This window comes from Podarcis gaigeae (assembly GCF_964106915.1).
Source record: "Podarcis gaigeae genome assembly, chromosome: 11".
In the NCBI taxonomy this organism is placed as follows: domain Eukaryota; kingdom Metazoa; phylum Chordata; class Lepidosauria; order Squamata; family Lacertidae; genus Podarcis; species Podarcis gaigeae.
The window spans coordinates 10,252,365-10,278,883 of NC_139687.1; the positions used below are offsets into that span (position 1 = coordinate 10,252,365).

Consider the following 26,519-nt stretch of genomic DNA (forward strand, 5'->3'; position numbering starts at 1 on the left):
AGGCTGAGAGACTTCAGAGAAGTGTGACTAGCCCAAGGTCACCCAGCAGCTGCATGTGGAGGAGCGGGGAAGCAAACCCAGTTCACCAGATTACGAGTCCACCGCTCTTAACCACTACACCACACTGGCTCTACAGGATGATTGACAAGGGTTTCTCCCAGCCCTACCTAGAGTTGTCGGGGATTGAACTTGGAACCTTCCGCATGCAAAATGGATCATCAACACTTAACTACATTCTTCTCCCTTGGAGCTGTAGCAGAAAACAGACCAAATTGGTCACCAAATTTTGGCACTGCACATTGATAGGTGCCAAGGCACCTATGGGTGCTGGGTTAGTGACCCCAGCTGTACAACATCATCTCTCTGCACAGGAGGAAGATTAGCTAAAATTTCCCTATGATTAAGTTATCTATCCATGGCACATTCCAAAATGTGTGTAACTGAAGTTGTGCAGGCATGCCATATTCCCCGCACAGTGTTTGAATAATCTCTTTACTTACAGTCTAAAGAGCAAGGTTGAATAAAACAGGAGAAAGCAGTCCCTGGCGGTGTGATAAGGCACACAAAGCCCTAACAATGCAGCTTGCCAGGATTGGGGCAAGCTGTTGGTTTTTATTTCCCTCACTGAGCAGCAACTGCAGTCACAAGACATTGTTTTGCATTCCACAGTGCAGGTTACTGTTGGATTCCCACGGGAATGGGAGACTGGATGTGACGTACACTGGTTTCCTGTTTTTCACTGTTCTCTCAGTTTCTTTGTTAGAGAGACGGTTGCTTCTCTGCTCTCACAGAGGCAAGATGCATGTTTGTATTCTCTCAGCATAGAGTGGAAATAAAGTTAAGAATGTGGCACATACTGCTTATCCTTCTGCTGTGTGGACTACTCTGCTTGGGCTCAAGATAAGACGAGCCTGTATCAGCTTCAGATGGGCCGAAGCTGGTCAAAATCTCACACAAGCTTGGGGCGGCAGCTAGACTGGTGACTGGAAGCGCCCGCTGAGACCACATAACACCAGTGCTGAAAGACCTACATTGGCTCCCAGTACGTTTCTGGGCACAATTCAAAGTGCTGACCGTTAAAGCCCCAAACAGCCTTGGCCCTGTATACCAGAAGGAGCGTCTCCACTTCCATCGTTCTGCCCAGACATTGAGGTCCATCTCCAAGGGCCTTCTGGCGGTTCCCACACTGTGAGAAATAAGGTTACAGGGAGCCAGGCAGAGGGCCTCCCGCCCTATGGAATGCTATGGAATAAACAACTATCAGACTTTTAGAAGACATCTGAAGGCAGCCCTGTTTAGGGAAGCTTTTAATATCTGAAGAATCACTGTATTTTAATATTCTGCTGGAAGCCACCCAGAGTGGCTGGGGAAACCCATTCAGATGGGTGGGGTATAAATAATAAATTACTATTGTTATTATTATTATTAATGGGGAAGCAGTCCCAGTTTCTCCTTGCTATTTGCCCATCTTGTCCACGGAAGGTCACTACAGTGGACACTCGGGTTGCGAACGTGATCTGTGCGGGAGGCATGTTCGCAACCCACAGCGTTCACAACCCACAGCGCCGCGTCTGCACACATGCAGGTTGCGATTCAGCACTTTGTGCAAAGTGCAATTTAGCACTTCTGTGCATGCGTAACCACCAAAACTTGGAAGTAACCTGTTCCGGTACTTCTGGGCTTCAGCATGTCCATAACCCGAAAAAACACAACCTGAAATGTCTGTAATCCGAGGTATGACTGTACTGGGATTGGAGGAGAGACTTCAGCAGTGTTTTCCTTGCATGGCAGCACATACAAAGGAGAGGCTGGGACAGGGGAGGTGGCTTTGGCTGTGCCCATGTGGAGAAGGGAAGGCAAGTCAGGAGGGAAGGGCGAGAAAAAACCCCTGAGCTGTCATTGTCAAGTTGTAGGTGAACATATCAGACGACACAGCGATTCTTCAGATAGCTCTTGTTTATTCACAGGCCAGAACAGAACTGAACTGAAGGGTTCAGCCAACCTGCTTATATAGAGCTCAACTACAAAGCAACAGTAACAACTTTCTGTAACTATCCAATCGCTGAATGTCACTTTCAATTCCTTATTTGCATATGCAGACCTGAGTGAAAACTATCTACAGTATCCTCCTGCTGGCCCAGGGTGAGAACTTCAGTACATAACAGTCGTGAGAGGAAGTTATATGCTCTAAAATGCTCCCATAAGTTGAAAGTGCGGGGAGAGATGCGATGAGTTGACTGTGGGGTGCGGGTTGAGAAAGAGAGGTGGAGATGCAGTGGGCTGGCAGAGAGAGAAAGGCTTCTGTGAATTGACTTCTGTGAAAGTGTGTTCTTTCGGAACAGAAAATCAGGGATTCAAAGGAGTGGGTCTATGTTTTGTGGCTCAGACTCCACCTCTGCCGTTTACTTAGTTCCACTGGGCAATCTCACGCTCAACACTTCCTCAAAATTCCAAAAGGTGCCCGTGGATCAGCCTCTTGAATTAAAATAAAATTAAAGATGATAAATGGACTTTGAATATCCAAGCTAAAGCTGCTGTTTTTAATAATAAAAAAGCACAACATAAGCCCGTTTTAGGACACTATAATTTATAGCGCTATTTAGCTTTCCTGTTTTCCTTAAACAGGTCTTTTATTATGTAAGCACACGGCAGGGTGGTTATTGGACCCGAGAGATTACAGCAGTTTTCCATTCCAATCCATTTAATGGAGCCTTTGGTATTTGGGTCAGAAATTGAAGTAGACGTTCTTTCACACTGCCTTCCAAATAGTGTCTAGGTGAACAACTATGAGAATAAGGATTTATGCATGTTAAAAAGAAGACAGAATATGTGTCATATGAGGAGATAAACTTTTTAGTGGAATAATATAATTTGGTTTTTGAGAGTGGTAGCAGCAGACAGAAACAAGGATCTCTGGTGGGCCGTCAAACTATGTTCCTGGGCCCAGCAATATCCATTTTTATTTCTTTCCCCTTTCTTCCCTGCTTGCTCTTATTTGCATTGTTCAGCAGCCCTAAAAGGAAGACTGGAAACAAATGTTATGGCATTTCCCAAAATCTGCAAGTGCATATTAGAAAACAGCTCACTAATACTCTGAACTTAAAAGAAAACTAAGCTGCATACCATTCCCTGTATTTTATGTTTCTGTAGAGGAGTCTGCTTATTAATTTGTCTTTGGTCTTATTTTAGCATTTTAAAATGCACTCCATATTTTAATAACATTTGCTTGATGCTGTTCAAGTATTATTGAAAACTGTTGCTCCTTCAGGGGATTACTGAAAGAGAGGGGGGCAGCTCAAAGAGGAGTGCAGGCTGAGCTGGCAGAGAGAAAGGACTATGCAATCCTAAATTGCATAATAAATAAAAATAATAAAAGAAAAGAAAAAATTGCCACAGACCACTATGGCCCCACCCAGCAAAGGATCTGATTCCAACCACTCCCTACTTCCTTTGTGGGCCTATGATACTTCACCGGGTGGTGGGGGATGGGAATGATAATAATATAATACAGTGGTACCTCAGGTTACAGATGCTTCAGGTTACAGACTCCACTAACCCAGACATAAGTATCTCGGGTTAAGAACTTTGCTTCAGGATGAGAACAGAAATTGTGTTCCGGAGGTGCGGCAGCAGTGGAAGGCCCCATTAGCTAAAGTGGTGCTTCAGGTTGAGAACAGTTTCAGGTTAAGAACGGACCTCCGGAACGAATTAAGTACTTAACCCAAGGTACCAATGTATTAATTTATTATTTGTACCCCACCCATCTGGCTGAGTTTCCCCAGCCACTCTTGGCGGCTTCCAACAAAGATTAAAAATACATTAAAATGTCACACATTAAGAACTTCCCTGAACAGGGCTGCCTTCAGATGTCTTCTAAATGTCAGGTAGTTGTTTATCTCTTTGACATCTGATAGTAGGGCAGGTGCCACTACCGAGAAGGCCCTCTGCCTGGTTCCCGGTAGCTTAGCTTCTCACAGTGAGGGCACTGCCAGAAGGCCCTCGGCGCTGGACCTCAGTGTCTGGGTAGAATGATGGGGGTGGAGGCCGATCCCCATCCCTGAATGAAAACAGCTCAGTTGTTTCTATAGGTCAAGCCTACTCATGAAAGTTGAATGAATAATAGCTGCAGGAAAGCACAATCTTATGCATACTTACTCAGTAAGTACCAAATAATTTTAATTTTATTTCCAAGCAGGGACAGAGGAAGGGGAGAGATGCAGTGGCTTGGGCGTGCCAAGGCTTCATGCTGCCCAAACGGTCCGCCTGCTGCCTCTGCCGCCCCCCCCCCAGCTGTAGGGTGTCTGAGTGGGAGGAGGCAGGCAGACTCCGGAGGCCCCGCGGTGTGCCCCGCCCCTATGGACGGCTCACCTCACCCTTATCCTGCCCCTATGGGCGGCTTACCCCTCCCCTGGGCATGCCGCCCTAGGCGCCCGACTGACTTCGTCCACTGTTTTTTCCAAGCTGTGCACAACTGCAGAGACTTACTGTGCAAGGGACAGTTAGATAACACAAAACTAAGAGAGATAAAGCAGGGCAGTTATTGCAATAGAGTTCACATGCAGATTTTGGAAAATAAAAGAAAACAGGGAACGACTGAAAAATGGGATTTTTCACCAAGGCTAACTATCTAGACTGGCCCTATGTGGGCCAGAAAAAAGCCAGGGAAGTCCCCAAGTAGGAGTTCCATCGCAGAAGGAAAAAGGAAAAAAGAAAGAGGGGGAGGAGTGTATATGTAAAAAAATATTTAAAAATATAAAAAATATAATATGAATATATAAATTTAAATAATAATAATATAATATAATATAATATAATATAATATAATATAATATAATATAATATAATATAATATAATATAATATAATATAATATAATATATAATATATAATATATAATATATAATATATAATATATAATATAATATAATATAATATGGTGTAAAAAAAAGTTAGGGTATCTTTGCACGTGTTGTAGTTGAAATGCTACCAGCAGACTCCAGATATAAGGAGGGTGGGTCTATTAGGATTAAAAGTGCTTTGAGCAGAATGTATTAAATGTATTAAAAATGTCGCTCCAACGCCAGAAGGAGTTACAACTAATGAACTAATAAAATGTTTCCCTGCTTTTAATTACTTTGCACCACTTTATAAAATGGTGCAAAACTGGTTACCAGCGTGACATGTTTGGGAAGTGGGGGGGGGGGGCAGGGAGAAAAGTACGGGGAACATTCACCTTACTGAGGCAAATTGGCCAACATTCCTTTTGCCTGATCAGTTACATGTAGTTCACTAACTGGGGCATAACAGGGGTTAAGATGCACATTCAATAACCTACCTTTCACAGAAAGTAATGTGGAGAGCTAGCCCTTGCTTTTAGAAGGATGCCTGGATGAACATCTAAACTGCAAATATTGTCCATTCATACATTATTTTCAGTGGGATATGCACTTAGATGCTTAGCTAAATAATCCCCCCACATGTTAGCAGTGAGTGGTCTCACACGACTGTGCAGAGCTAGAGCTGGATAGGAGCAAATGTCTTGCGCTGAAATTCTGGAGGGCAACGAAACTGCCAGAACAGCAGAGCAGCAACTCAGCAGAACAATGCGTATGGACAAGCAATTAAAATGAATGACAACTGGAAGGCAGTGCTCTTTTCAGAAATGATTTCTGAAAGTTTGACACTAGACCAAGACAAGGCCAGGCTGCACCAAAACAGCGATTCCACCAAAATAAAAATAAAAATCATGAATTTGATGCAGAGCTTTGAGGAGAGAAGTTTTCATGAAATGGACCCTCCTCCCTTTATTCCACTGATTCATTTTGAGTGACTCCCCTCTCTTAGACTTTTGGTGCCTGTTAGCAACAATTTAAGAAGCTGGTGGCCTCTGGTTGCCTATCTACAACACAGGAAGAGCTGTGTGAGAGTTCTCTCAGGAGGAGAGCCAATTGCAAATCTTCTCTTACTATAACATGTAGTAAGTAGCAGTCAGTTTGCTCCTTCCATCATCTCATTTGGTTGAGAGTAAACATTTTTACGAACATCCTAGATGCTCCCATGCCTTCCGTTTATAGAGACAGAGATAGATTACACAGAAAGGATGCTAGAAAGCTAGTATATTTTTTTTAAGAAAAGAAAATGGTGGTGAATGATTCAGCAGCAAGATTTTATTGGAGAGGGGTGACTGACATTTACTGTGCACTAGTACTCTGTGTGTGGAGGAATGTTGCAAAATTTAGTCTGGGAAAGGCAATATGTTTTTCTGAAAATCTTCTGAAAGGCTTTGAGCTTAGAATACCCTGCTAGATTTGCTCCTCCAGTGCAGAATCAACAATGCCTCCTAGAGTCCTCACCAGTGCCAGATTTGCGTATAAGCTAAACAATCTATAGCTTAGGGCCCCACTCTCTTGGGCCCCCCCAAAAAAATTAAAGGAAAAAAAAACTTTGATAAAATACATATTGTGTTATGTGCAAATGGCTTTAGATACCTATTAGGTCCATGAATTACCATATAGCATATATTCAACACAAAAAAAACAGTGACAATTTGTTGTTGACAAAGAACAGCTGGACATATAAAGGGCCCCATTACCTCCAGTAGCTTAGGGCCTCATCAAACCTAAATTCGGCCTTGGTCCTCACCCAGTGCCATTCATGCAGAGAACCTCTAGGCTGCAACCATCTTCTACACAAGGTCATTTTCTCCTCTCATCCTAAACTATCCCTTTGCTCCCACATATCTGTAATTTACAGATGTACTGCCATTGAGCATAGTGGTTTCATTTAGCTGGCATGCAGGCTGAGGCAGGCTATGGGAGACACAGAGCATTGATTTCAACTCCAATCATAATTAAGTTATATATTTAAGAAGAAGAACCTCTGCGTGAACAGGCATATGCTTTTTTCAACTTTCCGGATGCATCACTGATGGTTTTTGTGCCTGTTGAAGAAGTTCTTTTCAGGAAAGCTTTGAATAATCATTATGGGTCTGGACAATTTTTATTCCAAAAGGAGTCAGCTGTTATGCATTCAGTTGCTTCATGCTGCACAAGATTAATAACTGCAATAGTGCTCTCCCAACCACTGATAGACCTGTCTTGCATGAATTGCTTATCTAATCTTTCTGGAGAAATACTGTACCAATGCCACCTAGCTATGCTTGTTATATTATTAGAAGTAATAGGTAGACCTCCCTTGCTTTTGGTACCTCCCCATTTCCCTTATCAAGTTCTTGCCCTTGAGGATAATTGCCATTGCGGGGTCACTTACATTTTATCCTCAAAATTTGAGTGCATGCACTGGGCTGAGAGATATATTTTTCGCCAGCCACTCTCTCAGACAGAGATGACAACAACTTGGCTCACAGTTCAGAAGAAGCAGCTAATGTTTCAACCATTGGAACTGTAGGTGGTGAAATTATCTCCACATTTAAATGCCACTTTAATTCTCTCCGCCCCACCCACAAAAAATATTTTGCTTCACCCCACTCCCCAATGCATAGCTGAAACAAAGCACTCTGTTTTAAGGTGGGTAAAATAGCTGGGAAATGTTCCTTGTCAATTCAGTCCAGCTCTATTTGAAACATCAAATTTTGTAGCAAAATGTATGTTTAGCCAATGCAAGTAGGTTATTACATTCAGATTGCTGACACGGGAAACACAAAAAGTAAATTTAGTGTAAGAAACGAAAGAAAAATAATGGTTAAATGTCAAGGCCTAAGAAACAGCAGCTCAAATTAAGTCCCATAAGTCCCATATGAAGTGTACGATCTCAGGGAGAAGATGTTTAGTTGACATAAGTTCAAAAAACAGAATTACTTACTATCACCCTGGCAAAGCAAAGGCCCAAGTTTGTAAGCTGCTTCAGAATTTGGCCGGTTTGTATCTGTGATGAAAAGTTCTGTTACTGGTAGGTGGTCTTTATAGGATAGGAGCCCAGTGTCATTGGTCCTAGAACATATAAACAAACAAACTTTCAGATAATGCATTAAGCAGTTATGTGAATGGATGTCATTGTCTTTGTGTTAGTTGTGTCCAGCAAATGGCTTCATTTTTAGCAAATGTAGATGGATAATACAGTGAAGGCATAGAAATGTTTACCAAAATGGCAACAGAGGGGGCGGGGAGGAGTTAGAACTACATGCAGTTTTATATAAGGACGACATTTCTAAAGTCCAGTTTTGGCCAATAACCTTGTCAAAGGAAGTCTACATATATTGCCCCCCAGATTCATGGAGAGTTTGATGAAAGCAATGAGAATTCAGATCTCTTTCATGACAATGTAACAAAGCTAAAAAGTTGTGTCTGTGCTCAGACCCGTGTGTGTATTCCTTGCAAGGAAGATGTCCTTCAGAGTAATCAAGTTCCACGCATAACTCAGCTCTGATGTGAAACTGACGTGCATTGAGTCAGATCATTCACCTATCTAGCTTAGTATTGTCGACACTTCACTGGCAACAGCTCTCCAGAGTTTCTGAAAGGACCCTTTCCCGGCCTACCTGGAGATAGCAAGGTCTGACCTTTTAGTATGGAAACAATCATTTGTCTGGAACAAATAATGGAAATAACAAAAAAGTCCATAATCATTATTGATACCTGAATGCCACAAGCTATTCTTTCCCCATTGTTTCCAATTGAGAATACATAGTGTTTATGTTCATTTCAGTTTCTATAAGGGCAGGAGGCTCTTACATTTGTCAATTGTTCAAATTCTTACAACAGGCAAGCGTGTGTGTGTGTGTGTATAATATATGATGGAAGAAAAACTGAGAAACTTGCAAGAAAAGGCTTACATTTTCTACTTCTTTTGCTATCCATTTTTTATGCTTGCCATTTCAGCATTTCCTTTGAGCCTCGGCATTTCCAAACCCCCTTATCTATAAGTTTTTCATTAGCAGGAGAGGATCAGTCCCCCACAATCTATTGAGTTTTTTGTGCTTGACTCAGGGCGGGATGGGGGTGACCAGTTTAAATGGTGAGTGTTGTGTGGCTGGTGGCCATTTGACAGGTTCTAAAGGTAGCTCTGCCCTCTAGTCAATAACCTCCAAGCTACTGGCAGACAAAAAACCAGTGTTCATTTTGCCCTTTAGTCACATTAGACCCCCAAAGACCCAGAACGGAAAATTGGGGAAACATCTGAAAGGATTGGGGAAACAATCTGAAGGATTGTACCAAAGAGCATCATGCCTGCGGAGCCAGGGACCTCATAGTTTCATTGACAGTATGAAGCTGGTCCCTTGGTCACCAGACAAAATGACTAGCCTGAACTCCATGCTTTCGCATCCACATGAGATGTTCAAATCAGAAGTGAATCTCAGAGAGTTGTTTCACACTCCAGTTACTGTGGCCCATTGATGTGACCTTACTGTCTGAAAATGCTTATTCCTTTATGAAAGCTATTACTATGTGGGACTATTATAGTTCCCAAGTTTATCTGTGTGCCTAACTAAACCTTTTCTCATATATATTTCTGTCCGAGATTTCTCCTTGTCACAGGGAACACTTTAGGACGAAATTACAGCACGACAACAAAAAATGACCTTTAACAAAACCAAAAAAAGAGATAAAAATCTAGGACACATTTTCAAGCTGTGTGCCTGAAGTTGGGTTTCTGAGTTCATGTAAGGAAGAAAGAATTGCTCTAATAGCAGGTGAACTTTGATACTTTAAAAATAGCTGTTTCCATCTAAGTAAGGATTTAGGATCCTAATTTTTAAGACGTTGCTGCGAAAATTCTACCCTATGATTCTGAAGGCACCTCAAAACAGCATGAAAAAAAGAAATTTATATCATCCTTGGGTAGACAAAATCAGCTATCACAATGCCATTTCTCACCGATAGGAAGGGGAAGGAGTTGCCAGGAATGCGGACATGTGTTTGCGGGGAGCACAGCAGGATTCCAATACTTGGAGGACTTCTGGTCAATCAGGTTGGCATAGACCTTTAGAGAACGGCACCACAGCCTTCCCTTTCTGCCCATCAACAAGCCCATGCAACATTGCAGGATTAGCCATTTGAGGGCTGAGTCAAGATTTTTACCCCACGTGGCGCTCCCTACTCATATGTTAAAGCGCATGGTGATGTTGTATGTATCTGATTTACTTAATTGGCTGCCTGTTCTTTCATAGTCAGGAAATGTGGGCAGGAAGAGAAGTAAGTTTGGAAACCTTGGTAAGCACCCTAATTGAAATAAATTGAAATATTTTATTGTCACTTGTACAATTTGTATACAGTGAGATTACACGAGCACCCCCCACTCAGCTCTCTTAGTCTTAATTCCCCTCGTTTACTGACGCACGCCCACCAAACCCGAAAGTCAGTTGCCCTGTTGTTATCTTTTCATTCAGCAGCCTAACAAACCATGGATAGAAGCTGTTCTTTACCCTGTTGGTGCGACTAATCATGCTTCTATATCTTCTGCCTGAGGGCAGGAGATCAAGAAAGTGCAGGCCAGGGTGTGAATCACCCCTGAGAATTTTCCTCACTCTCCTGAGGCAAAGTTCTTCCGCTATTTCATCCAGCGGATTCACGGGACAGCCCATAATATCTTGTGCTGTATTCACCACCCTCTGTAGGCACTTCCTATCAGTTGATGTCAAACCAGCGTACCACACCGTACTACTACAAGTAATACACGTGGAGGGTGAAAGGATTGTTAGTCTAAGGTTACCAGATTTTTTTCAATGAATCCGGGGACACTTTTCAACTTCAATGGATTTTGTGTGGGGACTGATTTTTAAATCCGGGGACTGTCTCTGAGAAATGGAGGCATCCGGTAATCTAATGTTAGTCCACCTACTTACCATTGTCAGCTAGCAGAAGCCTTTGAATCCTGGAAACTTTAGCCTATCAAATGCTGCCCAGCATGGTTTGTGTGTGTGTGCGTGTTTGTGTAGCAGCCAGCTGCCTCCTCAGCTTGTCCTTTGGATGAGCAGATGAGGAAGGCAAAGAGCAACATCTGATCGATCCATTGTATTTAGCCAGACTGGCAATGCCCAGCAGGAGAAAAGGGAAGCCTTGTACCCAACTGTCTCCTCTATACTTCGGTTGTGTTGTTGTTTGATGCTTGTTGCAGAATAAGATGAATAAAGATGGCCTCAACGGATATCTCATGAATTAATTCTGGTAGGATGAGTGGGTGCCACATATTTTGACATTCAACATTTTAACTTGTTGAGAACAAAGCAAAGAATGAAAACAAAATCACCATTCATTTCTGTCAGCATCGCAGTTGCAGTCATGATGTGAATCAATGCAGCTTCCTTGTATTCCACAAGCACATTTCTGAACATCTGGCCTGGAGCCTCCCCAGTACGTCTGTGTCTCATTGATTTTTCCAACCCACCAGCTGAATGGAATTCCATCTAAAAGACAAGTTAGAGAAATTTGCAATTTACTGTTCCACCTGTTTTCCTTCAACTCTAAAGGAAAAAAGATACCTAAATGAAAAGTTGCAAAATGTGACGTTTTTTAAAATAAAATTGGCCATACTTCTTTAAAATCTAACATTTTTTTTCATTTTAATGTTTCATTATCATGAACTAAATTACTTTCAAAACTTTCTGCTTATATTACTGGAAGAAGAGAACTGGTAGTCCCTAAATCAGTCAGGCATGGTATTAGAACCATTTATCTTAAGGAGGCCACTTACACAATTTGCTTTATGACAGCATATGAAGAAGGAAATGCCCTCATCCCCCAAAATCTAGGTAATTTATTATGTGATGTAAAAATCAATAGATGATCAAGAGTCTACTAGTGAGGAAACTGCAAGTGTCTTATCTCATAAAGGTCTCATAATGATAATAAAAGATTAGTAAGCATATACTAATATAGTAATTGAGCACAGAGTTGTGTACATTGGTACCTTGGTTTAATAACAGCCCTGTTTATAAACTATTCAGTTTACAAGCTCCACAAAACCCAGAGTAGTGTCCTGGTTTGCGAACTTTACCTCGGTCTAAGAACAGAATCCGAACGGTGGAAGGGCACCGGCGGCAGGAGGCCTCATTGGGAAAGTGTGCCTCAGTTTAAGAGCAGTTTTGGTTTAAGAACAAACTTCTAGAATGGATTAAGTTCGTAAACTGAGGTACCACTGTACAGTCACACCTCGGTTGTTGAACCTAATCCGTTTGGGAAGACCGTTCGACTTCCGAAATGTTCGACAACTGAGGCATGGCTTCCGATTGGTTGCAAGAGCTTCTTGCACCCAAGCGGAAGCCGCGTTGGACATTTGGGTTCCGAAAAACATTCGAAAACCGGAGCATTTACTTCCAGGTTTTCGGCATTTGGGAGCCGAAACATTAAAAAATGGAGCCGTTTGAGAACGAGGTTTGACTATATTTACTGGGAGAACTGCAACTGTCAAGAGTAAGAGTAACCAGACCTAAAACGGACACTGGCACCAGAGCCTGCAATAAACCCAGATGCCAACTTTGCTGCCACATACACCCGGACAACACCATTACTGGCCCCAACAACATCACACATACCATCTCGGGACTATTTAATTGCTCATCGTCTAACATTGTGTATGCCATCAAATGCCAACAGTGTCCTTCAGCTCTCTATATTGGACAAACAGGCCAGACCTTACGCCAAAGAATAAACGGACATAAATCGGACATCAGGAATCACAAGACAGAGAAACCAGTAGGAGAACACTTCAATCTCCCAGGACATTCTATACAAGATCTCAAAGTAGCTGTTTTACTACAAAGGAATTTCAGAAATAGACTGGAAAGAGAAGCTGCTGAATTGCAACTTATCACCAAACTTAAAACCATGGAGAAACCTGGTCTGAACAAAGACCTTGGATTCTTATCTCATTATACATGACAAAGCCATTTTTCACCTTTTCACCCCTTGCTTTTTCCTGTAAGACCTATTGCAGTCGTTAAGAGTCGTCAACAGGCTCATCACAGCTATCTGCCAATCACCCATTCCCACCACCCTTCTGAGTAATACCCCTCCCCACCTTCTCACTATATAGAAGGGTCTGGAAACTTCTGTTTCAGTGTATCTGAAGAAGTGTGCATGCACACGAAAGCTCATACCAAGAACTGACTTAGTTGGTCTTTAAGGTGCTACTGGAAGGAATTTTTTTTGTTTTGACTATGGCAGACCAACACGGCTACCTATCTGTAACTGTCAAGAGTAAGATCGTGTAGCAGGGTTTTTTTGGCTCTCAATGAACTATAAGAGGAGTCTGAGGGATCAGGCTCATTCAGTAAAGCATCCTGGTCTCACAGTGGTCTGTAGGAAACCACCAAGCAGGATTGAAGCGCAATAACACTCCTCCTGTGGTTTCCAGCCATTGGTTTTCAGAAGCACTGCTTCCTTCAATTGTGACAGTAGCCAATGATTTGGGCTAATCTTCTTTCAAAGCCATCGAAGTTCATGACCATTCCCTGCCTCCTGTGGGAGTCAGTTTCAGCTACGAAGGCGTGCCGTGTTAAAGCGTGTTCTCCTTCATGGAGAGCACGTGTTGCAGTGGGGTCTGACAGGCCACCCCCTCAGTTGCTGGGCAGGATCGTTTAGATGGCCATTGGTAGTGATTGGGCTGTTTGGGTTACTGGGCTAATTTTGATGTTGACAATTTGTGGGATGGACCAAAGGTTTTATATGCATGGCACGCAGCATTGAGTGTTCTCTTTCGCTGCGTGCACCAGATCACCCACCATCTTCCCTAAGTTAGGGCTTGTGTGTCTGACCCTGCTATGCCTGTCATGGGATCATCTGCTTTTGGAGCGGGGGCCTGGTAGGACTTTTGTCCATTTGGCTGATTGGTTGGTGCCATTTGGTTTTTGCCTACTGCGTAGCAAATCGTCACAACTTGTAAGGTTGCGGTTAGGCATTGGTTAAAAATTTGGTTGGTGGAGGGGTAAGGGTTGGCTGTGCCTGCCCCTCCAATGCTGCTGCTGCAAGGGTATTCCGTTAAAGGAATCCAGGGGCTTGCCATGCTTTCGTCCGAATCCCTGGCGTGGGGCTTGGGCCGCGCAAGCCCCTGGGAGAATGCAGGGAGAGGTGAGGGCCTGGGGCTCAGCTCCATTTTCTCCCCAACATTGTTTTCCCTTACTGGCATTTGCTGGAATCTGGAAGTCAGTTCTGTCCCTGGACGGGGACAGATAGTCGGAATCAATGCCTAAACAACCACTCACATTTATGTATTTTAATAAAGTTGTGGCCAAAATTATGCCAAAAACCTTAAACAAAAATTCTGTGTGAATTGTGATTTATTTGGGGGGTGGCTTGGGGACCTCAACACACAATCACTGTCACTTTAATAACTTGCCTGGTGGCAAGAAGCAACATTGCAGAGCCAACTCTGTCCGCAGCACTGGTTACAGTAAAAATGAGGGAGCCTTAATTCAACACTACTGTACATTAAAGCGAGAGATGCTGCCAGCTAAACAGAGCGATAAATGCACAAAATATACAGAAAAGGGTAATTACTAGAGGATATGAAGCATGAAGATAATCAATCTTTAAAGGAGAAGGAAGGAAGGTGAACTTTGCAATGAATGCAGAAGTCGAGGCACACAGGGAGAATAATGCCCTATTAAATTGTATGGCAACACTTTGGTGAGTTCTGCTTTTGTTTGCGAGAAGCATTCAAGCTTTCAGCAACAACCCCCCACCAAGAATCTGGAACTTATGCCTCCCTTTGCCTTCCTAACAACTGTCAGTACATATTCCAGCTCACTGTTAGACAACTCCTCTGCTACCCTGGCAGTCTCTCTGCTTGCAACATATCGACTCGCTCACATACTATTCAACCTGCCAGCCCAGCAGGTCTTCAAAAAAACAGAACCAGAAGATGAATAATGGCAAGAATGCTCTCCAATATACTGTGTGTGTGTTTAGCTTTACAATTTATCCTGAGTGGGACGGTGGTAGTGGAATAGGAAATCCAGATAAAAGGTCTACATAATTTATGAATTTTTTTTTCAAAATCCTGCATTCATACCCATATAAAAGTGCCACAATTCAATGGTTCTGGAGTGCATCTATTATCTATGTTCTCTGCCATTTTCTTCTGACTTGGGAGAAAACTATAAAGAGTTAGGGAATATTAAAACATTTTTTAAAAAAAGATATCATACTGTGACTTTGGATCTTCTTTGAAATCAAGAGTATGCTATGGTTCATCACTGATGCCTACCTATTAGACATGCAAATAGGTGAATGGGATGCTGAATATTTAGCAGGTATCATGAAACATTTCCCTCTTCCTTTCACACGACCTCAGATGATGAAGTGTGCAAGTAACAGTCCCTCTTCAGTTTATTAGGAAGAAACAAAGCTACCTCGAATGGAGTCAGAACATTTTTCATCTTGTTCAGTACTGGTAAAACTGACTGGCAATGATTGTCCAGGGTTTCAACAGGGGACATTCGCACTTCTATCTGCAGATGTCAGGGAGTGAACAAGAGACATTCTACATGCAATGCAATTGCCCTATCACTGAACTATGGCACTATCTAAACACAGCAGCAGAAAGGTGTGCTAGGTGTGCACATGGAAAGCACTTTGCAGCATGCATCCATGTGATCAAAGCATGCACCAGTGGAATTTCCAGGGATTGAATGTGGGGAATTTTGTATGCAAGGCACTCAGCTATGGCCTTTCTGTCAGGTGAACAACCGAGATAAAGGGATTTAAGTATTATATTATGTCAGGGTCTTGGGAGCTTTTTTTCAGCCTAAAGACTACATTCCTTTCTGGGCAAATTTCCAAGGTTCATATGCTGGCCAGGGGGTGGGGGGTGGTACACAGCCAAAGGAAAAAGTTGATGGACCAAAAATGTAAATTTTCCCTTTGTACAGTAGGCTAGTTTCTACACATACTCTCACATCCCACTCTTTCCCCCTTCCAGTCAAACTAGAGGTATTAGCGCTTTGAACAGGTTTGCTTGAACAAACTATTGGCAAAGGAGGTGGACTGGAATTTGCTTTGGATATTGGGGGTGAATACGTTTTGGCTAACAGAGCGTGCATTTCTGAGTTCTGCATTCTCAGATTACTGTGGAGTTTTCACACAAACAAAAGGATCCCAGAGGAAAGATAAGCCAAGTCTCCAGAATGTAATCCAATTTGCATGTTCATAGACCAGAGCTGTAAACTGTCCTCCTGAGGGGAAAAGGCAAGCCAACATAAGTTATCTATCTGAAAACCTGAGCTAGCTCTGCTTTGTGACACTATAGAACTGCTATGAAATTTTAACAAGCTGTACTACGTTAATTTCAATGTCAAGCCAGTCTAAAGCCGTGTACAAATTTGGCAAAAACCAATGGAACATTTCTTCTGCTCTTCCCTATCACGAATAGCGTAATAAACTTCTTCTTAGCCTTCTGGTGAAAAGTGATTGTTTAACCTTGCAGATTTACTTGCTGAACCCCAAAACAATGTCACTTGTCCTTGCCAGCAATGTGAATACCCCTAGATCATTATCAACCACCACTCTGAATTTGTGTTTAAATGAACCATCTGATAATAACACCTGCAATACATGTCACTATGACTCATCCGTATAGTTAAAGCTATGGTTTCCCCAGTAGTGATGTATGGAAGTGAGAGCTGGACCATAAAGAAGGCTGATCGCTGAAGAATGGATGCTTTTGAATTATGGTGCTGGAGGAGACTCTTGAGAGTCCCATGGACTGCCAGAAGATCAAACCTATCCATTCTTAAAGAAATCAGCCCTGAGTGCTCACTGGAAGGACAAATCCTAAAGCTGAGGCTCGAATACTTTGGCCACCTCATGAGAAGAGAAGACTCCCTGGAAAAGACCCTGATGTTGGGAAAGATGGAGGGCACAAGGAGAAGGGGACGACAGAGGACGAGATGGTTGGACAGTGTTCTCGAAGCTACCAGCATGAGTTTGACCAAACTGCGGGAGGCAGTGGAAGACAGGAGTGCCTGGTGTGCTCTGCTCCATGGGGTCACAGAGTCGGACACTACTAAACAACAACAACAATGATTCATGACAATTTTGACAATTATCATAGCCACTTGTGTAACTGCTTCCTCTGTTTTACACCGCAGGTTGCAGCCCTCCACCAACCTGCTCTAGAAAATTGGATGCCGTTGTGAAGCAGATGTGGACCAAAGGGGAGGAGAGAAAAAGAAAATGGAGAAGTTTTGTTGCATCACTGGTGTGACATTGGCTCTCATCCCCTATTTCCCCTGCTTCAAGAACATGATAGAGCATGGAACCTGAATTCTTGCACAGCAGTTGTGCATCAAGGCTCCAGCTCTGAGTTGTTTTTTAGTTGAAATCCACCAAGTTATCTGGAAAAGCAAACCTGAAGCCTGTGCATAACGTGAGATGGGTAAGGCTATTAAAGGATTATAACAAAGCAGTGATTAGTCAGGCTTCTGCCTTGGTTGTGAATGTTAATAATCAGATGAAAGGAAAAGGTGGATTTGATGCAGCTAGTGAAAAAAGTAAACAGAGTATATAGAAATATTAGCATGTGACATCTTTTGAAGGTTCATTTGCATGCTTCTACAGGAACTGAAAGCAAATGAGGGCTTATCCACATTTCCTCTGGTCCCACTGCATTCCCCCAAGGGAAAACCACCCTTTAACATTCCTCACACCCAAAAATAACTCACGAAGGTCACCAAAATAAAACTTTGCCACACCAAGTTCAGATACCTAGGGGTACAAATAACCAGAAACCTCAATAAACTGTACCTCCACAACTACAAGCCCCTGTGGCGACAAATTAACAAAGACCTAAAGAGATGGAATAACACGAATTTCACTCTCTCAGACAAAATAGCCATGATCAAAATGATCACACTCCCAAAACTAACCTACCTATTCCAAACCCTCCCAATCTGGATCCCCTCAACCCAACTTCGCAGTTGGCAGAGAAAACTACACTCTTTCATCTTCTCACATAAAAAACCAAGAATAAGCCCCAAATACCTGCACCTCCCCACCTCAGAAGGAGGATGGGGAATCCCCAACATAGAAGCATATTACAATGCCAACCAAATACGCCATATAATCCCATATATACTAGAAGATGAGACAAAACAATGGGTACACCTAGAGAGGGACACAATTGAAAACACCTGCACCACAACATACCCACTCCTCCCAAACAAACTAAAGAAAATTCCCACAACACTTAACAGGTACACACAGACCATGCTCAAAGCATGGAAAACACAAATAGGCAAACTATCCCCAACCCCATCCCCACTAATCCCCCTGGCGTACCACCCATTATTCTACCATGCAGCACAAAACCTCCAGACAAAAACCTGGCGAACCAAAGGCTTATATCGCCTAATAGACTTTTATAAAAATAACAAACCCTTGTCAACACAAGAAATACAAGACAAACTAGAAGACACCCAAATGACCTGGTTAACACAACACCAACTACATGCCTTCTTAAACAACCCAACAGTAAAATCAGCAGCACCTAGGCCCCTGACAACCTTCGAAAACCTCCTCCTAACAACAAAGGGAAATGGTAAAGGGACGGTATCCGCAATATACAAAATACTACTCCAAAATCCCGCAAATCCCCTAGACACAATCAAAAAACAATGGGAGAATGACATAGGCTATGAGATTAACCCCACTCAATGGACCAGAATGTGGTCTAAACCCCCCTTTAAATCCATATCAACAAAAAGAAAAGAACTCACACTGAAACTCACCTACAGGTGGTACCTAACACCAAGGAAACTAGCGCTAATACACCCAGGAACCTCACCAAAATGCTGGAGAGGGTGCACCTCCTCAGGCACATACCTCCACATGTGGTGGGAGTGTCCCAAAATTCAACTATTCTGGACAACAGCCATACAAGAAATATGTAAAATAACTAAGCAAGTATTAGACTTCACCCCAGAATTGGCCCTACTAAACATCTTCCAAGACAACAATGCCCATTTACACCACAAAGAACTTATAACCCACCTGCTCTCAGCAACCAGAAACATCATAACCAGACACTGGAGAGACCTGTCAGGAGTAAGCATGGACCAATGGTACCAAATAGTATGGGAAACAGCCCTACTAGAAAAATTAACTAATAAACTGAAACTGACACGGGGACAAACAGAAGAAGACGCCTTCACCCCGGTATGGCTCCCCTTTATCACATACACAGCCCAACAGGACAATGACAATAATCCACCAACAGCATACAAATCAATATGGCTAACCTGATCCAAAACACCCACCCACCTCACTCACACACGAAAACAAAGATCACCACAGCCAATCACAAGCAAACAATCACACCCTAAGCCAACCCCAACCTCTCTCACCACCAAAGGAATACAAGTGAACAACACAAGCAACGCTGACACCAAACTCTACATACATTAAACATAATAGAAACACCGCCACCCGACCCCACCCCCATCCATCCTCCCTCTCCCCACCCCCCTTTCTTTTTTCTTTCTGTTTTCTTCTCCCCCTAATGCCTCAACAAATGAAACGGATTTGTAAAAACGTTACATGGAAGAAGAAGAAGAAAAAAATACGAGGCACTACACTTCTGTAAAACAAGAAAATCCTTAATAAAAATATTTAAAAAATAAAAAAATAAAAAAAAATCAGAGCAAACAGCAATTGGGTTCTCAGTGGATTGCTGTTCATTCCAATTCAAAGCTAAAGAGTGGGTTTTCCCTGGGAAAGGAGCACGGCAAAGGAAAAAATCTCTTGGACCCATACCATGCTTTCGAGACATGTGAAAAGTGCAAGTATGGATGAGCCCTGAGTCGTTGCTTCTGTCTAAGTTAAAAATAATGGTTTGTGCTATATCTTCCTTCCTTCCTTTATTAGTCATTGCCATACTCAACAGCTGTATTTGTCAGATGCACTCAATACAAATGATACAATCCTAGGGGCAAGAGGGGTAAAATTATGCAAGGGAAATTTAATGTAGTTTCATACGCTCCTTTTTTCTCAAGTGGTGGAAAGGGCAGGTCTGCCGAGTGAATTTCCATTAGAAGGCTGTTCCCCTTCCTAGGGGGGTGGGGTTGCAGGCAGGCCATGTGCACTCCCTGTGTATGGGGGGTGGGGTGGTGAAGCTGGGAGTCCCAGCCACGTAAACGCCCCATGGCCAACCAGTCCAGTTGACCAGGGTGTGTGGCTTACCCTATTTAAACCGCCGCGCGGCCAGGGTCTCCTTCTCCTTACCTCCTCTTCACCTCACCCCACCCCACTTGCCACTCCCCCTTTTATTTTTCTTCCCCCCTTCCTTCTTCATATTTGTTCAAACCAATTCATAAACCAAGAACTTATACACTGACCACTAATAATGAAACCTATGTTGTAGATATCTTTCCACATTTATTATGCTATTTTTGTGATATACAAATGACATGAGAAAACATCAGGCAAGGCCTCTTTCCACCTGCCTTGCCCCACCCTCCAGTCTCTGCTTCTCATCCTGTACTGTATTATGTTGTACACTGTGGTTTGCTGTGTTTTATTGACTGGAGTTTAGAAATTACTTATTGTAACTGTTAAGAGTGGGTTTCTGTTTAATGTTGAAATGCTGGTGTTTAATATTATTCTATATTATTTTAAGGAATGTTGAATGTTATTTTATTTGCATATTGTATATTGTATTATGCATATTGTCTTATTTATACGATGTTAGCTGCCCTGAGCCCGGCTATGGCCGGGGAGGGCGGGATACAAATAAAATTTGTTGTTGTTGTTGTTATCATCAAAACTTGGTATAATTGTTTGTATAACATTATTCTTGTTTATAAAACCCAATTAGAAGAAGAAGAAGAAGAAGAAGAAGAAGAAGAAGAAGAAGAAGAAGAACAACAACAACAACAACAACAACAACAACAACAACAACAACAACAACAACAACATAACAATCTGCTTCTTTACAAGACTGGCATGTGTGCAAATGCACATGTGCAAAAAGGAAGCACAAATAGTGCGAAGTAACTTTGGTCCTACAGCCTGCTATCGCAATCCAGTCGAAATCCAGTGAGGTAAAAGAAAAGAAAAAGAAAAAAACCCCAACTTCTTTACAGCCAAGGTTTTAAAAGCCACTGAAGGAACCAATGCTCCACAAACACATGAAATCATTTACAAACTGCAGGCAGACTATTGATCTATAACATTTTCATAATGCTCTATTCTATTCCTGCAATGTTTGTGTTGTGTGTGTGTGTGTGTGTGTGTGTGTGTGTGTGTGTGTTTAAAATAAGTGCAATTAATCCCCCAACTAAAAAAATAATGTTTTGTAATACTTCTCTTTTCAGCATTTCATAAACAAGATTATGTGAAAATCTACAGACATGTTTTTAATCACAAAAAACAAGGGGTGTGTGGGTTGTGGCTTTTTCAACATCAGTACTTTGCCTCTGTTATCAAGATACAATCTATATTTACTTTGCTGTTGGCAAAATTTTAAAGTCCTTTACATGTAGGCCAGGAAGGAGCTTTGTTATAATTTCTGCTAAACAGTAGGATTAGGCGAGAAATTGAGTTTGAAAGCAGTTAATGCTTTGAATGAAGCTCATTATAAATTGACCTTGGTGCTTTTTCTGGTTCAGAAGCTATTCAGCAATTTACAGGTTGGGGATTTGTTTGCTAAATCTTTTAAAAAGTTATTCTTTTTTTAAAAAAGCAAACTATAGTGGCAAGATGCCATAACCTTGGCAAGATTAAATATCTACAGTGGTTCATTGAGTATAACACATTATGTAGCATAATAAGATTTGTCTACGTTACTTACCTCGCTTATTTGAAAGCCGTGACTTTTTGCAGTGGTAGGCAAGCTCTTGTTCACAGTGTTCTGCATGGTTAATTGTAGCCTGAAGCTGTTCTAGGTTGGCAGCATATTTGAAAAACACAGTGTGTGGGTTTTCTCGATTAGCACTTTTGACTCTAGTTAACTCGGTGTTGTTGTGCTGTATAACTGTCCAAGTGGTGTCTTGCAAAACAGACAGAAAATAGGCAGTCACATAAACATTGAACACCCAGTATACACTTAGCAGTTCATAATAAACACATCCAAAACAACTGCCTTAAACAAAGAAAATAATAATAATTTCCCCATGGCACTTCCTTCCTTTCCCCTTCGGCCTGCACAACTTTCCTCCTGAATTAGGGTTTAACTAGGATAATTTCTAATGTTAGTAACAGAATTTCAGCCTGCAGCATTTGAAAAAAGCTTCAATTCCTTTGTTTCCTCCTTATATATTACCACTGATGCTCCTATACATATTGAAGAAGACTCAAGAGACAAAGGAATGGTGAAATACTTATTGAATATAACAACAGAAGATCTATAAAACCAATTAACTGAATTATAAAAGAACAACCAGGTGGATTTCAAATAACTGGAGGGAGGTATCGTTACAATCCCCAGGGCATGTTAGCAGCTGTAATCTGTGGCTCTGCAGCCAAAGAGGGAGAAAGTTTCCCCTCCTTGCTAAGTGAGCCTTGGGTATGTGAGCCCAACTTACACACCCAGCCCACTGGGTTGTGCTTGCCAAGGTGTGAACACCAAGCCTAAAGGGCATCCCCAAGGACCTTCCTCAAGCCAAAGGCTGTGGAAGGTGACCCAAGAGTGCCCTGAACCCAATAACGCCTCAGGCTGCCTGTACACAAAGTCCTTGAATTCCCTGAACTGCCTGCATTAAAGGCCCAACAAACTGAATAATTAACTTCACGTTGAAAGGTCAATCAGGACAACCCAACAGTGCTCAGCAGGCAGAAAACGAGGAGTCCCAAGTGCCAAACAGGCGTCCTTGTGCCAAAACTATTCTACTCATTCCCCAACTAGGCAGCTGGCAAAACCCATCTTGTAAAGGGAAGGGAAGGTGCTACAAATGAGAAGAAGAAGCTGCCGGGAGTGGAACCAGCTAAAATATCCAGCCAGATGCTTCATCCTCTTGGGCCCTAAGGCCTTTGTGATCCCCAAGGTAGCTACCCCTAGGGACAGACCATCTCACAACTTCCTTAGAAAGGGGGACTTTGACAACTCACCTCTGCTGGAGAGTAGGAGTGCCATTGATAGAACACTGCAGAAAAGCATTTTAGTTGCAATCATATTTACAACTGCACTGAGATTGTGAGTCTGATTCCTAAACAACAGCTTTAAAAAAAACAAACAAAAAAACCCTAAAAGAATATTGATGCAACTGATAATATCACATTTGGTCTGGGGATTGTGGGTGGTGTTTTATAAGTGCACAGAAATACACATATAATCTTGATGATGGGTAGGCAAACAAAGGCCCAGGGGGTGGATCTGACCCAATCGGCTTCTAAATCTGGTCCGGGAATCAGTGTGTTTTTACATGAGTAGAATGTGCCCTTTTATTTAAAATGCATCTCTGGGTTATTTGTGGGGGATAGGAATTCATTCTTTTTCTCTCTCAAAATATAGTCCAGCCCCCCACAAGGTCTGAGGGACAGTGGACTGGCCCCCTGCTGAAAAAGTTTGCTGACCCCTGATTTTGATGCATATGATTTATAAGAAGAATGCTATTTGTAGAATATTATCAATGTCTGCTTGTGTGAGCCAGAGAGAAGACTACTGTACTTGCAAGAACCGAAAGCTGCAGCAAACTGGAGAACCGAGAATTCACCTTTTGTAAACATCACCATATCATTTGGAACTCAAAAATTAGAGGAGTTTAGATGGGGAGAATTTAAGAAGCAATGGTGTACTTTTTTGTGTGGCTCCTGTTTGAGAAATACAGAGTCCTGAAACCTGCTGAGCACTGCTGAGTTCCTGCAGGAACTTGTTCTATAATTTTCTGGATTGTAAAAGAAGCTGGCTGGGCATAATGGTTATCCGTTGAATACGATTTGGAGAAAGCAACCAATCCATTCTCTAAAATATCATTTTCATAACTCAGTTTTGCATGTTAAGAAAATAATGCAGCTTCACTTTGCATCTCTCATATGAGGCAGTGATATTTAAGGCTGCGAGCCTATACACATTTAGCTGGCAGTAAATTCCACTGAACTCAATGGGGCCTTCTTCTGAGGTGATTGCAGTTGTTAGTCACCATGAATGGAAGTTAACAATCTCCTCTAGATATTGCTATGGCATTCATTGTCCATACAGTTTCATCAGACAAAAGCATGTCCTGTGTATTGGGAAAGACCAACACTCCATTGCAGAATAGTGTAATGACCGCTCCCGCCTAAAACGGGGGGCGCCCTTTGCATGGACGCGTGCAGCCCCTAGATCTGGAGTGGCTCCAACAGCATAGGCTTGGCTTTGCCTTCCCTCAGGTGGGATACCTGGAGGTCTCCGCCTACCTCAGTCAGTTGTCCAATCCCACCTGGGAGAAGCGTTGCCAAGGAGACCAGGCCAGGTAGGGGAGGGATTACCTGCCCACACAATAGAGGGAGGATCTTGCCTGGGAATCCTCACTTGGCTCCAGAGCTTCTCCCACCCTACCCACCCTCAGTTAATGTCTTATTTTGCAGGTTAACTTTTCTTCACAGGTATGCGGGCGCTGCTACGTTAAGGTCACTGTTAAAGGGCCGGAAAGGAATTTCCCTGCATTGGCAGGTTTTGCCTTTCCCGTAGCAAAACATCACAACTTTGGCGGTATCAGGCCTTGGGCGGAATCCTTTAGTCCATCTTCCTCTTTGCGGCGGCGATACCAGGGTTCCCCGTTAAAGGGGTTTCTGAAGGGAGGCTTTGACCGTATGCCGAAAGGTCGTCATTGCTCTCCCCTGCGACGGCGGCGTAACAGAGGCGGCTATCTCTGCTTGAACATATGTTCTCCAGAGCCGGCCCATCCCCCCCCCCCCACACTGGATAACCCTGATGCTCCCTAGGTCCCCGGCTGGGGACTGGGGAGGGAGAACGCCCAATGCCTGAGCCAAGGTCTACCCACATTTGAAATTTAATAAAGTTGTGGCCAATTTAATCCCATAGCACATTGTCTTGAGTCGTTATTCCACATGACGGGGGGGACCGCACGGGATCTGGGGACTCCACCTGTCCACGCAAAACAAATTACAGTGCTGTATTTGTGAAAGCATTGACAGGGAAGGCTGCTTGCTGGACAGTAAAGTCAAATTTAGAACCCACTGCTCAGCATGTCTTAGGGTACATTTTGTCTAATTTCATTTTTTATTAGTTTATCATCCTTTGCCCTTGCTGGATTCCTACCCTATGTAAGCACTCACTGCTATAATCTTAGCCAGTCCACTGAATTTATTTATAGCCTTCGTGTCTCCTAAGAAACTGAATCAATATTTTACAGTTAAGTGTTTTAACTATTCTGCAGGAACACCTTGCCTTAAGCTTCCTTTATTTATGGAAGCTTAGGAATGACTGACAGCAAAATGAATATTTTTTTAAAGGCATGTAAATCAGCTATAGCAGGAATGGGGATATTTATGTGGTTGGGTCGATATTTCCAAGGATGTAGAATTATGCCCATTTACCTTGGAGCAAGCCTACTGAACTCAGAGGGAATTGCTTCTGAGTAAACAGAGATAGCTATGTCCTATAAAAGTGTCCAGAAGAAATCAGGTGAGCAAAACGTTGCTCCCTGTATAGATAGATGTAAAATGTCATCTTACAAAAACATTCCATGCACACATTCTTGCCATCTGATTTGAAGCTGTGGACCTCAGGCTTGTGGTATTGAAAATGACCCCCCAGAAACAAAAGAGGATAGCAGCACCTCCCTTTCCATCTGCCTGAGAAGAAAACTGCATGAATATCAATGGCAAGGCAGTAGTGTAAGAAATCTGGGCATCTGCCTCCATTGCTGCTAGTGGGAAAAGGGAATACCAGTTGTGAGGAAACAGGGAAAGAAAACAAATACTGAAGATTCAGCCTGTCAGATTGCATCTCTTGGTGAGGAACTGATCAATGAGATTTGCTTAATGTGTTGAATAAGGAGTGACTGATGAAAAAACTGGCAGCTGTTCCCTGGTATACAGGAATAAATCAAACTGCACTTTACCTCAGAGGGCTGGCCTTTTGACGGAGTTTAAAATCACCGGAGTGCTTAAATTGCACCCCTCTCCCCCTCTTTGATCAGGTCAAAAATTAATGAGTAGTTGTATCTCCCTTTCTCTTAAGTGGCATGGCAAGAGTTGTGCCAATTTCAATGTACATGCACAGGGCACTAAAGGAAATAGAGAGGAGTTTGCAATTCTTGGCTGGCATTTCTGTGTTCATTAAGACACTGTCCCTTCCTTTGTGCTGTAAGCTCAAGGGCATTCTTCCGCTCTCCTTCCAGGTCCATGTTCTGAGCTGGAGAGGAGGAGAGAATAATTTCTACAGTTGCCTGGAGCTTCCCAGATGCTTGCAGGGTCCCAGCAGTCCAGTGCAGCTGCAGGGACAATTTCTGCCTCCATTCCAGTATCAAAAGAAACCAAATACCAGTATAAATGCATATAAAAATCTAAAATTATTCAAGTAGAATAGTCTTAGGATTGTAGTACCAACAGCAGCTGCCATGGAAAAGAAACCTGTTCACAATCAGGCATTCCAATATAATGGAAGAAGTTGTGGATAAATGCCTGG

At 42.6% G+C, this 26,519-nt stretch overlaps 1 protein-coding gene across 10 annotated transcripts in view; it reads right to left on the reverse strand.

The window, feature by feature from the left end:
- CNTNAP4 (contactin associated protein family member 4) overlaps positions 1-26,519 on the reverse strand; it is a 361,367-nt gene that overhangs the window by 50,081 nt on the left and 284,767 nt on the right. For all 10 annotated transcript variants that reach the window (XR_014555948.1, XM_083701909.1, XM_083701906.1 and 7 more), the window contains 3 exons: positions 21,741-21,938; positions 11,205-11,361; positions 7,821-7,948 (listed from right to left, as the gene is read on the reverse strand). Coding sequence is in view for 9 of the 10 variants with exons in the window: in XM_083701909.1 (XP_083558035.1) it covers positions 7,821-7,948; positions 11,205-11,361; positions 21,741-21,938 (483 nt within the window). In the remaining variant the exon portion in view is untranslated. The remainder of the gene's footprint in view (positions 1-7,820; positions 7,949-11,204; positions 11,362-21,740; positions 21,939-26,519) is intronic.